Source organism: Eschrichtius robustus, chromosome 7, assembly GCF_028021215.1.
Source record: "Eschrichtius robustus isolate mEscRob2 chromosome 7, mEscRob2.pri, whole genome shotgun sequence".
Classification (NCBI taxonomy): Eukaryota; Metazoa; Chordata; class Mammalia; order Artiodactyla; family Eschrichtiidae; genus Eschrichtius; species Eschrichtius robustus.
This window is the reverse complement of record NC_090830.1, coordinates 1,530,639-1,543,937: the sequence shown is the minus strand read 5'-3', so window position 1 is coordinate 1,543,937 and position 13,299 is coordinate 1,530,639. Positions and strand designations below refer to the sequence as shown.

Here is a 13,299-nt window from a genome sequence, read left to right as displayed (position 1 = left end):
GCCCTACTGTCAAAATGTTTATGATATCAGAGGCTACTTCAGTGTATTTTTTAAAAGCTTTGGTGATTTGACATTTCAGGTTAAATTTAAGATTAAATTATATGGTGTTTTTAATGCAAATATTTAAGCACATTAAAAGCCATAGGTAAACAATGTCACTAACCATCTTCCAGTTTGATTTGCAATCTGCTCTTCTACTTTCTGCAGCTCCAATGTGTAAGCCATTATTCGAGCATTGCACACCATGAGATTCTTAACTGCATGCAAAATCTGGTCTTTCTGAGTGCTCAGAGAAAGGAGTTTCCATACCCCTTCTCGTATTCGAATTTCTAAATCTATTTTTTCTTGAATGCTGCAGTCCTTAAAAAAAAGAGAGAGAAAAAGCATTTTTAAAAGGTAGCAAAACCCAAAATTATAACATTTCTTTTTACCCCTAATAGATGGAAAATGTACTATCTAGTATTATAATTTTATAACATATTGGGAAAGTAACAAAGTTTTAGTGTATGATAGTATAAAATCTTTTAAAGGCTCTGTGCAAAATCTTAATTTCTTGCTTTATTAGGAAGTCTTTACAATCTACTGGATAAACAGAACAGAAACAAAGGTGAGAAATACTATATATTCTTACTGTAACTGTACAAGGTTGAATAGTGTCCCCCACATATTCCTGTCCTCCCAGAACCGTAGAATGTAACCTTATTTGGACATAGTTCTGCAGATGTAATTAGTTAAGATGAGGTCATACTGGATTAGTGTGGGCCCTAAATCCAATGACTGCTGGCCTCATAGGAAAGCCAAGTGAAGACACAGAGGGACACACAGAGAACTCCATGTGAAGATGGAGGCAGAGACTGGAGTAATGAGCCTACAAGTCACGGAACACCAAGTATTGCTAGCAACCACCAGAAGCTGGAAAAGGCAAGGTCAGATTCTTCTCTAGTCCCTTCAGCAGGAACATGGCCCTGCAGGTACCCTGATTTCAGACTTCTGGACTCCAAAACTCTGAGAGAACAAATTTCTGTTGTTTTAAGCCACTCAGTTTTGGTAATTTGTTATGGCAGCCTCAGGAAACTAATACAAGAATATAATAACCAATGTGAACAATACAGTACATGCATGTATTATGTACGTTGCACTGTGAGATGGCAAGATGTTAACTGATGACACTAAATTAACCAAGGAAAAACTTTCTAAAAGAACAGATGCTGAATAAAGGAACTAAGGTTTAACAGCAGAGAGGTAACAGGCTATCTGTTAGGGTAAGCAATGTAAATAAAATCTCAGAAGCAAGAGAGTGAAAGAACTATGCTAAGAAAATGTCAGAAGCTTTAGCTACCTGGAACAGAGGTTTAGAACACAGTTTTGGATATATTTATTTTAGTTTTAAGAGTCACCATGAAACTACTAAATCATTTTAGTTCTGAAAGTCTTTCATTCTGTACAATGATCTTAAAATGGCCTGGCTCTATAAACAAGTTTCATATGTAACATCAAAATTCTATAAACTGAAATGTACTGTTCTGATTTAAATTCAGTTGACTTTTTTTTTTTTTTTAATAAATTTATTTATTTATTTATTTATTTTTGGCTGTGTTGGGTCTTCGCTTCTGCACGAGGGCTTCCTCCAGTTGCGGCAAGAAGGGGGCCGCTCTTCATCGCGGTGCGCGGGCCTCTCACTGTCGCGGCCTCTCCTGTTGCGGAGCACCGGCTCCAGACGCGCAGGCTCAGTAGCCGTGGCTCACGGGCCTAGTCGTTCCACGGCATGTGGGATCCTCCCAGACCAGGGCTCGAACCCGTGTCCCCTGCATTGGCAGGCAGATTCTCAACCACTGCGCCACCAGGGAAGCCCTAAATTCAGTGACTTTTTAAAAATTATAAATCACTAGATACTCTTCAATATACTACAAACATGTAATAATGCTTCAGTATGTCTATTTCTAAAAATGAAGAGTTCATCCTAGCTTATGCAGTTAAAAAAAAAAAAAAATGAACGCTATAGTTTACCTTTTAACTGGAATAAAGTTTATATCAAAAATCTGAATGAATCTAATAACAAAATTTCCATATATTGAAAGGACAATCTTTTCAAAAAGAAAAGCTGAAAGTTAGAGCAATAGTCTATGATTACCCAAAAAGAAAAACTGCAGATGATTTAACTTGATTATCCAAATCAATCAAATGTACTATTCACACGCAGAAAACAGATCTGTTTAATTACCTTCTGTAATTACATCATGTAATCGCCACATAAAAACCTTCTTTTGTAGTATAACTCAGAACTGATGTACTATATAAATGTAGTCATTTGCTGCTTTTCCTTCTTTACACGACTGAATTTCAACAACTCCATCTCATCTTTTTATGACTTGTCAGTCCCAAAGTAAATTCTTCTTTAATGTAATTAGTAATCAATTATACGAATTATCTATGTGACCCATATGTCTACAGAAATAAACTCTGGCAGGCGGGTTAGTACTGGAGAGTCTACTTAGGGAGAAACTTGAAAGTGGGATGAATAACTTTACCCCACAACTCAAATATAAACGAATACCATCTGGTGCCATTAAATTCAAGTTTGCTTTTTAAATACTACAGTCAGGCAGCCAGTTCAAATACTACAGTCAGGCAGCCAGTTGAAGGACTAGCACAGTCCTTCTTAAAGCTGGCTGCACATTAGAATCACCTCAGGCAGAGAGGAAGGGCCTTACAAAAGTACCTAAGCTTATGACCTACCCCAAAACAATTAGGATCTCTGGAGGTGGAACCTGCTCTTTTTTTTAAAGTTCCTCTGGTGATTCAGTGCACAGCCACCGCAGAGAACCAGGGCTGCACTACTTGAAATTCGCCAGCCATCTGGAAAGTTGCAACAACCTTTAGAAACCAGTAGGTGGCCAGAGACAACACTAACGAATCAGTTTGGACTTCTAAGGTTTCCATCTGGTAAATGAAGATCGTCTTTCTTCATCACTTATTGATAAAGACTTCATAAAAGTAGAGAGGCTTGGGATATACTGGAGAAAGGAAATGTAAAGTCAGGGTTTAAAAAAAATTACAGTATTTTTAAGATTAAATATTCAGTAAGGAAATGAGATATAGCTAGCAGATATTATATTAGAATTCTGTCCTTTAGAGCAGGGGGCAGCAAACTATAGCCTGGCCAGTGCCTGTTTTTGTAAATAAAGTTGTACTGGAGCACAGTCACGCCCATTTGTATTGTCTATGGCTACTTTCAAGCTACAAAGGCAGAGCTGAATAATTTCAAAAGAGACTGTGGCCCACAAAGCTGAAAATATTTACTATTTGTCCTTTTACAGAAGTGGTTTGCTGATCCCTAACCCAGCCAAATGAACATACTTAGTAAACTATGACCTTACCTCCCCTGCTCTACACTGAGTGGATGTGGATCTGGGAGGGCTGACAGAAGAGGGATAAATTAAGTGTATGCATTTTTTTTTATTGGAGTATAGTTGATTTAAAATGTTGTGCTAGTTTCTTTTTTTAACGCATTCAGGGTGAAAAAAAAGACCATCGTATTAGCCAGTTTTGTGTTCTCCATACAAGTTCTTTTTTTTTTTTTTTTTAAATTTATTTATTTATTTATTTATGGCTGTGTTGGGTCTTCCTTTCTGTGCGAGGGCTTTCTCTAGTTGCGGCAAGTGGGGGCCACTTTTCATCGCGGCACGCGGGCCTCTCATTATCGCGGCCTCTCTTGTTGCGGAGCACAGGCTCCAGATGCGCAGGCTCAGTAATTGTGGCTCACGGGCCTAGTTGCTCCGCGGCATGTGGGATCTTCCCAGACCAGGGCTCGAACCCGTGTGCCCTGCATTGGCAGGCAGATTCTCAACCACTGTGCCACCAGGGAAGCCCCCATACAAGTTCTTTTAGTATAGTATATACTATAATATATAGTACACATCTATACTTTACATGCAGAGAAAACATCTCTGGTCAAGCAAACTACTCTAACCAAGAAAAACATAATGGAGTCAAAGGACTTGTTTTAAGTTAAAAAGGGGTACAAAGTGCTCCTAGGCTAGGAGTGATGATGTCTAGCGCGAACCACAGTGAGAACAGCGATCATGTAATGAGGGTGGCACTCAATGGTGATGCTTACTGACCTCAAAGAGGAAGAGCAGGGAGCGAAAATCATCACTGCCTCAACCATATAATGGCAGAGTCAAGACTGACTAGGGCCCGTGACAAAAGCATGCTTCCCTGTATGCATCCCTCTTAGAAGTGTGTGAATTCAAGCCTCCAAGAAGAGTGGAGAATGGGGAGAGAGCCTTCCTTTTGTTATTTCTTCTTCTATTTTCTAAATAAGGGCTTGCTATCAGGTCAAACAGAAGCCTTATCTCGTAGGTATTTAAAGTCAGGCTGGTAAAAATAAATGGATAGGGCAAGGCTAAGAATGAAACAGATGACTTAAACGTGCAAACTTAGATAATGTAGAAAACGGAAATATACTAGATTTTAAGAGCTAGAATGGCACAAAGGAAGTACAAAGAAAATGGCTTTAGTGTTGGAATTAAGCACTGACTAAAAAAAAGAAGAAAAAAAAAAGAAGTTGGGCTGCTGGTAAGAAAACTGTAGTAATCCAGATAGAAACTATCACCCACCTAATGGGTATAGTTAAAACATGTTAGCTAAGAGACCAAGATGAAAAAGATTGCAGAAGAGTATATACAGTATACATTCTTTCCAAAAGAAATTTTGTGTATTTTAAGAATTGTTTACATACAGAGAAAAGTCTAGACGTTGTTAACTGTGCTCATTCTGGGGAATGGAACTGGAGAAAGAATTCTTAAATTCATGTTTCTATGTTTACTTTTCTGCAATGAGAAAATATTATTTCTCGAATTTTATTTTTATAAAGATTTCAAAAGCTTAAACATTTGTAAGAAAAGGTAGGTGGCTGCCCCAACTATTCAGATGAATGGGACAAAAGATAATAACAAAAACAGTCATCTCTCAAGCATGTATGAGTGCTACGTACTGTGGTAAGTACTTTAAAGAGGTTCTCAAATTCCAACAAATTTCTGTGATAAGCAGTTTACCATTCTACAACTGCAGAAACTGCAACTTAGAAAAGACAGGTAACTTATTCAAGGTTGCACAACAAACAGAGTTGGATTTTACCTTAATCTGACTCCAAAGCCAATATTCTATGCTGTGAGTAGTCACAGATGACTCTAAGGTTTGAGTAGAGGTGTTACACTAGTGAGTGACCATCTCAAAATCTTTGGTGCTATCCCTATCTGATGGCAGGTTCATTAGGATCAAAGGAAACACAAATAAAAAGTCAGTGTTAGTCAAGTATAAAATTCTCTTACTGACCCTCAATATTCCTGTTAGGTTAAAACCTATTACTAGTTTGCAATTTTTCTCCAAGATCCAAACAGAAAGAATTCCACAACTCAATTATTTTAATTTGTTGCTGCCTAAGAATCTTTAAGTAATGTACTTTCCTACATGTAAATAATCCAGCAGTTATGTATATTTAAATATTTCTTTTCATTCCATGTAGCTAAACTTCTTTTATGACCTTATCCTCTTATCTCTTTTGTACCATACAAAAACATTTACTGGTGCACACAGCTCAAGAAATAGACTTCATCGGCCTCACCAACACCTACATGGTAAGTGCAAGAACCTCAAGATCACCAATTCACTAGAAACCAAATTTAAAAAAATAATTAGTACAATCAAAGGGAAACGGAGCAGGACCCTGTGGTCCTTGCCCCCCCATGTCCTCAGCCTGCCTTTTTGCCTGTGGAAAAACTTGAGTCAAACGATAAGTTTAATCAGAGAAGTGAGACTATGCAGAAGCAAAGAAAAGCAGTCAAACGGGACAAAACAATAATAATTTAGTCAGTAAGCCAAGTCACGGGCCTTCAGTTCCTGCTCAAGGGCTATAGGTAATATTCTGAGCCACATCCTGGGAGCTGTCTGATAGGTACTGAAAGCCTCAGCAGGTGGCCGTTAACTACATGGCGACCAGACTGCGGCCGTGACATAAGCTGCCAGAATCCGAGAACTGGCCTCAAAGAAATGGGAACCAACCAACCCTGGAACTGAAGATTAACTGTGCTTAAAATAATCACGACGACGCTGGTCAGACCACTGCAAGACCAATTTCAAGACGGCTGTCAGAGCTGGCTGTGCCGTTTCCACATGTGGCCCCTCCCTCTGTCTACAGAAGCTCATGTCCAGCGGTTGTCAGTGCGGGAGAGTCAGCCTTTGGACAGGCGTCCAACACCGCACCCCACCACCCCACCCCGGCCTTTGCCGGCATCCAAAACAAAGCAAACTTTCCTTTCCACCAATCTTGCCTCTTTCTTGGCTTTTGAGCAGCCAGCAGCCGGGCCCCAATTTCGGTAACAAAAGTACATAACAGGATAGAACAGAAAAGAAACACTCTGCATCGAAATGTTTGAAATTTTTGAAAATACTGGCATAACACAGCATAAATTACTGATAAAGTTACTGCCCTCTTTGCATAACGACTCAAGGTCTTGCTTTCCTTTTCACAGCATTATGGAGACTTCCTAACAGTCTTGCATCTGCTGAGGGTTCTAAGGTTTACAGAAAAGAAAATGGGTTGCTAAGCAAAGATAATAGGTGGGACCATACAAAATTGCTAATATTCTACCAATTTTGACCTACAAAACTCGGAATTTCATATGGTTTAATCTACTTTAAAAATAGGTAAAACAAGGTGGAGAGTAAACTGGAAGTGGAGATCCAGCTCAAAGACATCAGAGTTCGAAGTCCCATCTTTTAAGTTTTCTTTAAAGGTTAAGAATGGAAAGTATAAACTTTTAATAACTGCCAAGAAATAATGTTGGACTATATTAAGTAGAAAGGTTCCTAACACACATTTTACACGGATAAATACCACACACCAAACTTCTCTCCTATCCAATTCAAAAAGAATCCACTATAAGACCAACTTTTTCTCAAGTTCAGGGGTTGCAGTTTACGTCTCCACCCCGCTCCACCAAGTTTATACTGTGTGTAGACAAAGCTCCTACTGTGATTGTGCTTTGCATCAAATCTAGTAATAAGCAAAGTGTCCTCCACGGGCCTCGGGTGGGCTTCCGGGAAATCCCGGGGCTCCCATTCCCCCTGCGTCACCCACCCGTGCAAAAAGACAAGCGTCCCAATCCTGGGAGGAGGGGCGGCGGACAGGCGCGCCCCAAAACGCGCTGCGAGACTCCGGCGTCGCTTCCCCATTCCAGGCCTGTTTCCTCCCTAAGAAAATTGGGGGCGGGGGTGGGGAGACGGGAACGGGGAGATTTCCAAGCTCCATTAGGGCCTCAAAAGTGCAGTCGCCTAGTCCTTTGTTCCTGGCCACGGCGGAATACGAGAAGCGAAGGGGGGGTTTTCCCGTCGTCCAGGCAAAACGAACGCTTGAGGACCTGAAGCCGGCTCCCTTCCTCACTCACCTGCTGGGCGGGAAGCCCCGCCGGGCGGAGCTCGGGTCCCCTCAGGATCTGCCCCTCCATCACCAGCGCCACAGCCAGGGCCGCCGCCACTCTTCCAAAGGTAAGATTTGAAAAGCCCGCCCCTGGCTGGAACAGCGGAGGACGCCAACCGCCGGGACGTCCCGGCCGTACCAAGTCCCGGCGCAGGGGAGGGGGCGAGGGGGGGGGGGGGGGGCCTGCGAGCCGGCGCGCGCACGCGCAGTGGGCGCGCTCCGCGCCGCCCACGCCTGAAGGTTGCAGAGACCCGAGTTCTCAGTGCCCGCTGGACAATAGGGAGCGGCGGGCCGACTTAAGGCAATGCTTGGGGTGTGGGCGGGCCTGGGACAGGAGTGGGCGGGGTCGTGGGGAAAGAACTGGTCACTGAGCGCACCTGACCTGGTGCACGATTTCGGCTGCTGGTTTTCAAGGCCAGCCTTTTGCGCGGGGAGCTTTCGGCCTGCATCCCACCGTAGGCCCTCCAAAGCGCTCGGGGTGGGCTGACCCAAGGCTGCAGTCCCTGGACTCCCACAGACAACGCGTGGTCTCACTCCCAGAGAACCAAATGACACTGCCCTCAGCGATCACTCTAACACACAGCGCAGATTGTCACCCGGGGGTCACTTAGAGATCATGGCCTTATTAATTAATCAGGCTGGTGAGACACCGTGTCAGGCATTTCACAAGCCCTTTTCTTTTGTCCACAGTGTTTCTTTGTAATTCCAGATGCCCCTCCCCCCAGCCGAGTTGTCTGTTATTTCTTGCAAAAAACCTCTTTCATTACTCTTTCCCCACCAACGTCCAAAGTGACAGCTGAATGAGGTATCATTTCCCCAGAGTCCCATTTCTTGCTGTCCCTAAAGACCAATATAAAGACTCTTTTAATCATATTGGGAAACTAATTATTGGGAATTAAATATAATGGCAAAGCATGGAATCTTTAAAAATCAAAATTGAAGTGCCAAAGATTTCAGGCCTTTGTAAGCTCTTTAAAAATCCACAGTCCTGCACTTCCCTGGTGGCGCAGTGGTTAAGAATCTGCCTGCCAATGCAGGGGACACGGGTTCAAGCCCTGGTCAGGGAAGATCCCACATGCTGCAGAGGAACTACACCTGTGCGCCACAACTGCTGAGCCTGTGCTCTAGAGCCCATGAGCCACAACTACTGAGCCCGTGTGCCACAACTACTGAAGCCCACAAGCCTGGAGCCTCTGCTCCACAAGACAAGCCACTGCAATGAGAAGACCACGCACCACAACAAAGAGTAGCACCGGCTCGCCGCAACTAGAAAAAGCCCGTGCACAGCAACAAAGACCCAACACAGCCAAAAATAAATAAATAAACAAATTTATTAAAAACAACAACAAAAAAAATCCACAGTCCTTCCCTTGAAAAGGCAACAGAAGTCTCTTTGGCTTCTGACATTTTTTTCTCCTGAGGGTAGAATCTATCAAATCAACCCTCCCAGCTCACCTCATAAAGGCCTAGGTCACTTTTCATTCCATATATAAAGTGATTGTTTATTTGCCTGAGACAGTCCTTGTTTGGGTCTGTCGTCCCAATGTCCCACAAATCTTGTCTTGTCCTAGGCAAAGTGGATATTAAGTTATGTGGTCACATTATCCACAAGGCTTTTTTAAACCAGTTAGTTTGGAGATGAACTTGTGAAAATGTAAAGAATGCCCTTTCTCTCAAAAGGGTAATTTGCCTCTTCAAGGCCCTGGACCAGGTGACACTAGAAGCTGCCCATCTAAGAATGGCTCTCCCCTTACATTGGGAATGTATGGGTCATTAGGGATGACCCATATCCTTACACACAACTATAAAATATGTAGAGTTCAAAACTACCAATACAGAGTTCAACTCATTCTCTCCAAACACAGATCTGAATTCTAGAGTCATTAGGTACCCTTCTCCCCTTATGCACACCTTTCTCTTATGCTTACCACTTTGTGGTATAATTATCCCCTATTCAAAGTGAGCCTTATGAGCCTAGTATAGTACCTGACTCAAATACACACAGGGTACTCGTAATCAGCCATATATTATTTCTCATATACACAGCTCTCAGACTCAGAACAAAATACTCAGAGAAACCATCACTTCATGGAAACAGGACCAAGCCAACCATTTTTTTGTTTGTTTGTTTTTAAAGAATTGTTTATTTACTGAACCTGGGGCAGATTAGATACACAACCAATTTTAAATTTACATCTTTTAACTCAGTTTTAACTGTTTACGCACACACACACACACACACACACACACACACACACACACACACACACAGGCGCGCGCACGCGCAAATTGGCATGCAACAGTTGTCCTAAGGTAAAACACAGTCACCTTAAACTGATGCAAGTATTTTCACCCAAGGTTGAAAAATCGTTTATCCTGAACATGAAAATCTGTAACAAATTTAATTATATAAAACTCCTTACTTGTAGTTTTCCCCTTGTGAAATTCCAAAAAAAAAAAAAAAAGAATGTACAAGTAACTAATATAGATCAGTCACAACGTAATCGTGGATCATCCCCACACCAAAACCAGATGCTCCTTTAATTTTAAAGGACACCATCATCAGAGACCACGAGAAAGTCATTTTGTTTTATACGAAACAAAATTCACATGTGCCAAAAAAGCAAGACCCAAGAAAAACAAAAACAAGAACCTTAGTACTGACAGCGATGCTCAGTACCCTAATTAAAGTAGCAAAAATGCCACTAATGAAAAATAAAATAGCAAGCCAACAAATTTTAAATTGGACACTGATGTAGGAATATTTGATGAGTAAATACTAGGTATATAATTGGAGATGCATTTACACTAGAAAAAAGAGACCTAGGAAAGGTCATATTTAGTCATTATCTGTAGAACAGACAGTTGCTATTAAAACTTTTCTCTTTGGAGAAGAAGATACAATGAGGTTCTATCTCTTTATTGTTCATCAAGGGATGTACCCAGGAAGTGCTTAAGATACAACTATTATATGGTGATTAAAATACCTCAGAGTAGGAATGCTATTTCTTTATTTATACTCAGGTCCTTTCTTATTACTGCTAATTTCATCAAACATAATTTTCTCTGGTGTATGTGATGTACATAAAAATTGAAAAATCTATGAAAACTACCAAATGATTAAAGGTTTCACATGCAGTAGTTTGATCAGCTTGAGGGTGAATGAATGAACAAATTTAACAACTCCCAGAAAGTAAGAAGTACTACATTTCACCATCCCAAATGTTTGACAGGTAACACTTGGGCATCTCTCATTTGAGAGCTAACATCCCACCCTCTTGGGCTCCCACAGTAGGTGGATTCTCACTAAACTGCCCAGGTGTAGGAGCTTCAGCCAGAGCTTGAGTGATGGAATTACTGTCCTATCAATATCACTTCCCATTAGAAGTTCAACATTTAATACTAATTATAAGTATTAGTTATAGCTAATACAACAAATAAATAATATTTAGTAATTAATAAATAAATAGAAAATCAGTACTTGACATAAATAGGACAGCCAATTTAGATAATACTAATAAATATTAAAGTATATTTTTCTTCTCTTTATTCACTGTATTCCTCTTTTTAACTCTCTAAAAGGCCAAAAGAAAGAAAAATACTGAATTTGAAATCAGCTTTCTTACATAATAGACCCATTACTTTCAAAAATGTGATTTGCCCCAGAACAGGTAACTGTCGTGGTTTCTAGTATCCTCCTGGACATTCTTTTTTTAAAAACCCTATTGAAAAATCATCTTGGTGCTTCCTTTACTCATCTGGATACCGACATTATCTTGTAGGTAATGAATTTAGAATGAACTTCATAGACTAGAGCTGTATCTTGAATTATAAACATAAAAAAGAAGGAACTGAAGTAAAGATGCTAAGCAGAAGTGCAGTATTTGCTTAAATGAATAAGCCATAATCTATAAACAGCTGAAGCATCATATAATCATAAGGAGGATATGGAGTACAGAGTCTGAGGACTTATTAGCCCTATGACCTTGGGCAAGCCACTCAGTGTCCTTATCTATAAAACAAGTATAATAATACCCAACTTCTCTTTTAGAAGTTGTTGAGAGACTCAAATGAGATAAGATTTGTGAGAGTGCTTTGTAAACTGGTTATCCCACATAAACATGAGGCATTGCTACTGCAGGAAGAAAACATCAGTACCTATGAGCAAATGTACAGGACCTGAGGAACACTGAGAACTGAATGAGAAAAGCTTATGTGAATAGGGTTGGATATATTCAAGATATATTACCCACCACTGAAAAATAATACCTAGATTATATAGGGAGAATTCCTACAAATCAAAAACAGTCCAAGTGGAAAATGATCAAAAGTTATGGTAGGCATATATTACAGGACAGTAAATCCAAATGGCGAATAAAATGTGAAAAGTTGCTCAACTTTATCATTAGTTTTAATCTGTAAAATTGAGATAATATTTTATAGTCACTAGATTGGTAAATAATAAGTTTGATAATACTAAGGATTGGTGAAAATGAAAATCAAGAAGATATTATCACTGGTAGAGGGGATGTAACTTTGTTCAATCACTTTGGAAAAAAATTCAGAACTATCTTACAGAGTTGAAAATGTGAATACCCAGCAATTCCACTCTTAGGTCTATATATCCTTAGATAAACTCTTGCAAATGTGCACCAGCAACACTGCTTGTAATAACAAAAATATTAAGACAATCCGAATGCTCATTTCAGGAGAATGGGTAAAAAAATTGTGGTGATTTACCCAATGGAATATTATATATCAACAAAAATGAATGAACCATAGATACATGTAACATCATGGCTGAATCTTAGAAATACTGAATGAAGAAAGCAAGTTGAAGAAGAGTACATAAAATACATAATTTTTATAAAGATGAATAAGAGAATCTAAACAATACATTGTTTAGGAATACATACATATAGTTATGTATGTATTTAAAGTTTATATTTAAAAAGGAAGAGAGTGCTAAAAACAAAACTCAGGATAGTGACTATCTCTGGGAGAAAGGCAGTGGGATGGGATGGAAACAGAGCATGCTTTAGTAATGGTAGTGCTTTAATTCTTATGTTGGGTGATGGGTTCACATGTATTCATTTTAAGGTTTACCTGGTAACTTACCTAAATGTTACATATATTCTTTTGTGTGTCTTAAACATTTCATAATAAGAAATACTTCTAAAACATTTAAAATATTCTTGTACAAGTTAAACAATGGTGATAATGTATGGTATTTTAAAAGATACTTACTTGACAAAATAATAATACATTTTTTGGCTTACAAAATTTAATTTACATTTAATTCATTTCCAGTACATTTTATACTATGTGAAAGTTACAAGTACAACCGTAACGCATTGGTGCCCATGCCCAGTGAGAGACAAGAACTGGCCATGTGGATTTATCTGTGAACACTTAAGAGCCGCTGTTCAGGAGCTTGGGTGGGGGGTTGGGTGGGTGGAATGTGCAAAGGATGAGAGGTTCTGTCAGCAGGTGGGGACGAAATTAGGTGCAATTTGAGTTATTACTGTTAACGTGACATGCATATTACACACAGGCCTAAGGACATTCGAATGGCGTTAAAATCAGAGGGCTCCATACTGAGCAAGCAAATCAGCCAGAGGAATTGGTTTTAGGACTTGAATCAGTGAACCACAAACTATAGCACACAAAGACCTTTTCAGGGTTTATATAGGCTTGGGCAGTTTTAAAGGAATCATCATCATGATCTTCAACTTATGTTCCCCATCCTAACGACCTGCCTGGTCTCTAGGCTTCACATAAGGCCCCTTTTCACAGCCACCTGTTCCCACTTGACAAAA

The 13,299-nt window shown here is 40.0% G+C and overlaps 1 protein-coding gene across 4 annotated transcripts in view; it reads right to left on the bottom strand.

Annotated features, from left to right (window-relative positions):
* RTKN2 (rhotekin 2) overlaps positions 1-7,708 on the bottom strand; it is an 81,981-nt gene extending 74,273 nt beyond the window's left edge. For 3 of the 4 annotated variants that reach the window (XR_011074462.1, XM_068547472.1, XM_068547474.1), the window contains exons 1-2: positions 7,449-7,708; positions 164-360 (exon numbers count right to left, since the gene is read on the bottom strand). Coding sequence is in view for 2 of the 4 variants with exons in the window: in XM_068547472.1 (XP_068403573.1) it covers positions 164-360; positions 7,449-7,508 (257 nt within the window). In the remaining 2 variants the exon portion in view is untranslated. The remainder of the gene's footprint in view (positions 1-163; positions 361-7,448) is intronic. The other variant, XM_068547475.1, reaches the window with a different exon arrangement.
* Positions 7,709-13,299: the final 5,591 nt, after the last annotated feature.